We start from the raw sequence: 1,801 nt of genomic DNA, 5'->3' as shown, positions 1-1,801 counted from the left end.
ATGTTTTATTCGATCCTTTTATAGGCAAAGTTTGAAAACACTTTAGAATATCTAAAAATAACATTATTAAAAGTTCATATTCAATTTTTAATGCATTTATTATTGTCTTTATTCGTTAATGTCACCTGAGCTAATTTTTTTGTTAATGGGGTAAGTTAATTATGTATTCACCTTTTGACACCTACCGTCGCAGGTATAAAAAGGTGAATACATAAGGTATAAATAGGTTTTTTTGAGCTTAAAAGCAACTCGAAACAAACCACAAGAGAAAAAGAAAAAAAATTAATTAAAAAAAATCGTCTTTCATAAACCCGAGTTCAATATTATGTTGTAATGATTTCATTACAGCCCGTTCTATTTATTTAACTTAACTTAACCTGCTCCTTCGACCAACGCGCAACGGTCTACCCTAATACTTAAAAGAAAAGAAAACAAGTTAAAAAACGATTTCTTTTTTTAGTTATTATGGTGCTCCAAGAAAAGAACATGAGAGGATCATTTAAACAGTAAGTTATACCTGCATTCTTACAAATGTCGCTTTTTGGGTTACTGCTGACATCGAACCTGGAAACCTTTGGCTCTGAGCCAGAACTCCAAGCATTGTGCCACGGCTGATTTTAACATTGTTGTGTTATTTCTCAAATGGTTGTAATATTACAAAACTAGTTTTGACAGCTATTTTAAGTTTTTTTCTTATTTCAAGGAACTTTTTTATGATTTTTCTCAAGAATAAAACTTCATATTTAATAGAAGAAGAATACTTAAACATATCATTTTGTAATTTGAAAACATTTTTATACATTTTTAAGTTTGTTTTATTTTTGTATTAATTATTAGTTATTTATTATTAGTTCTCTTTTTAAAACTATGTTTTAATTATATAAATAAATGTAGGTAAATATAAATATTTACTTTGTGTATTCAATTTTTTTTTTTTAACTTTTATATTGACAAATATTCATGTAAATCTGTTAAAATATATTTGCTCTACTCATGCGATATTTATACAAATATACAAATATATATATATATATATATATATATATATATATATATATATATATATATATATATATATATATATATATATATATATATATATATATATATATATATATATATATATATATATATATATATATATATATATATATATATATATATATATCCTAATCACTTAAACAACTCAAAGTTCTTATTTTACGGATTTTATTTTCACAGCTTTCAAGCAAGTTATATATTGACACAAGTGTTCAACAACTCAGTTTGTTATTTCTATAGGTAAGAAACCTCATCTATGATAACCACAACGAGAGCTATATAAAAATGCATTTTCTACTGGTTTTTGTTGTTTTTTATGGTGGTTATGTGGAATCTGTGTGTTGGGTACAAGAAATGGAGAGTAAGTATAAATAAAATCGTATAAAAAAGTAGAAATATAAATGACTTCTTAATAATTTTTTTTTTGCGCAAGATTTCATGTTGAACTGTTTTTTAAAAATAGATAGCAAGTTGTTTCAAGGAGATATTCAAATAGACCTCAAAGAAAAAGAAGAATCAAATGGGTATGCAAGCATAGTAGGTGGACGGTGGCCAAACAATATTGTGCCCTATCACATCAGCAATATGAGTGAGAATGTTTTTTATTGATAAAAATTCGATTGAATTGGAAAAATAACAACAAAATTAATTTTTATTTATTTTTTTTTAAATTGAAATTAAGAAGTGAGACAATTATACCAAACTGTTACAAAAAAAGTTAATTAATTGTAAAAATATTTTTTTAATGAGTGGCTACAGG

At 24.6% G+C, this 1,801-nt stretch overlaps 1 protein-coding gene across 1 annotated transcript in view; it reads left to right on the top strand.

Annotated features, from left to right (window-relative positions):
* Positions 1–1,267: 1,267 nt before the first annotated feature.
* LOC100213181 (hatching enzyme 1.2) overlaps positions 1,268–1,801 on the top strand; it is a 58,001-nt gene continuing 57,467 nt past the window's right edge. The window contains exons 1-2 of the mRNA XM_065792908.1: positions 1,268–1,402; positions 1,505–1,630. Coding sequence (XP_065648980.1) covers positions 1,327–1,402; positions 1,505–1,630 — 202 coding nt within the window. The 5' untranslated portion in view covers positions 1,268–1,326. The remainder of the gene's footprint in view (positions 1,403–1,504; positions 1,631–1,801) is intronic.

Source organism: Hydra vulgaris, chromosome 03, assembly GCF_038396675.1.
Source record: "Hydra vulgaris chromosome 03, alternate assembly HydraT2T_AEP".
NCBI classification, from domain to species: Eukaryota; Metazoa; Cnidaria; class Hydrozoa; order Anthoathecata; family Hydridae; genus Hydra; species Hydra vulgaris.
Note: the sequence above shows the minus strand (reverse complement) of the source record. Positions and strands in the feature narration are given on the sequence as shown.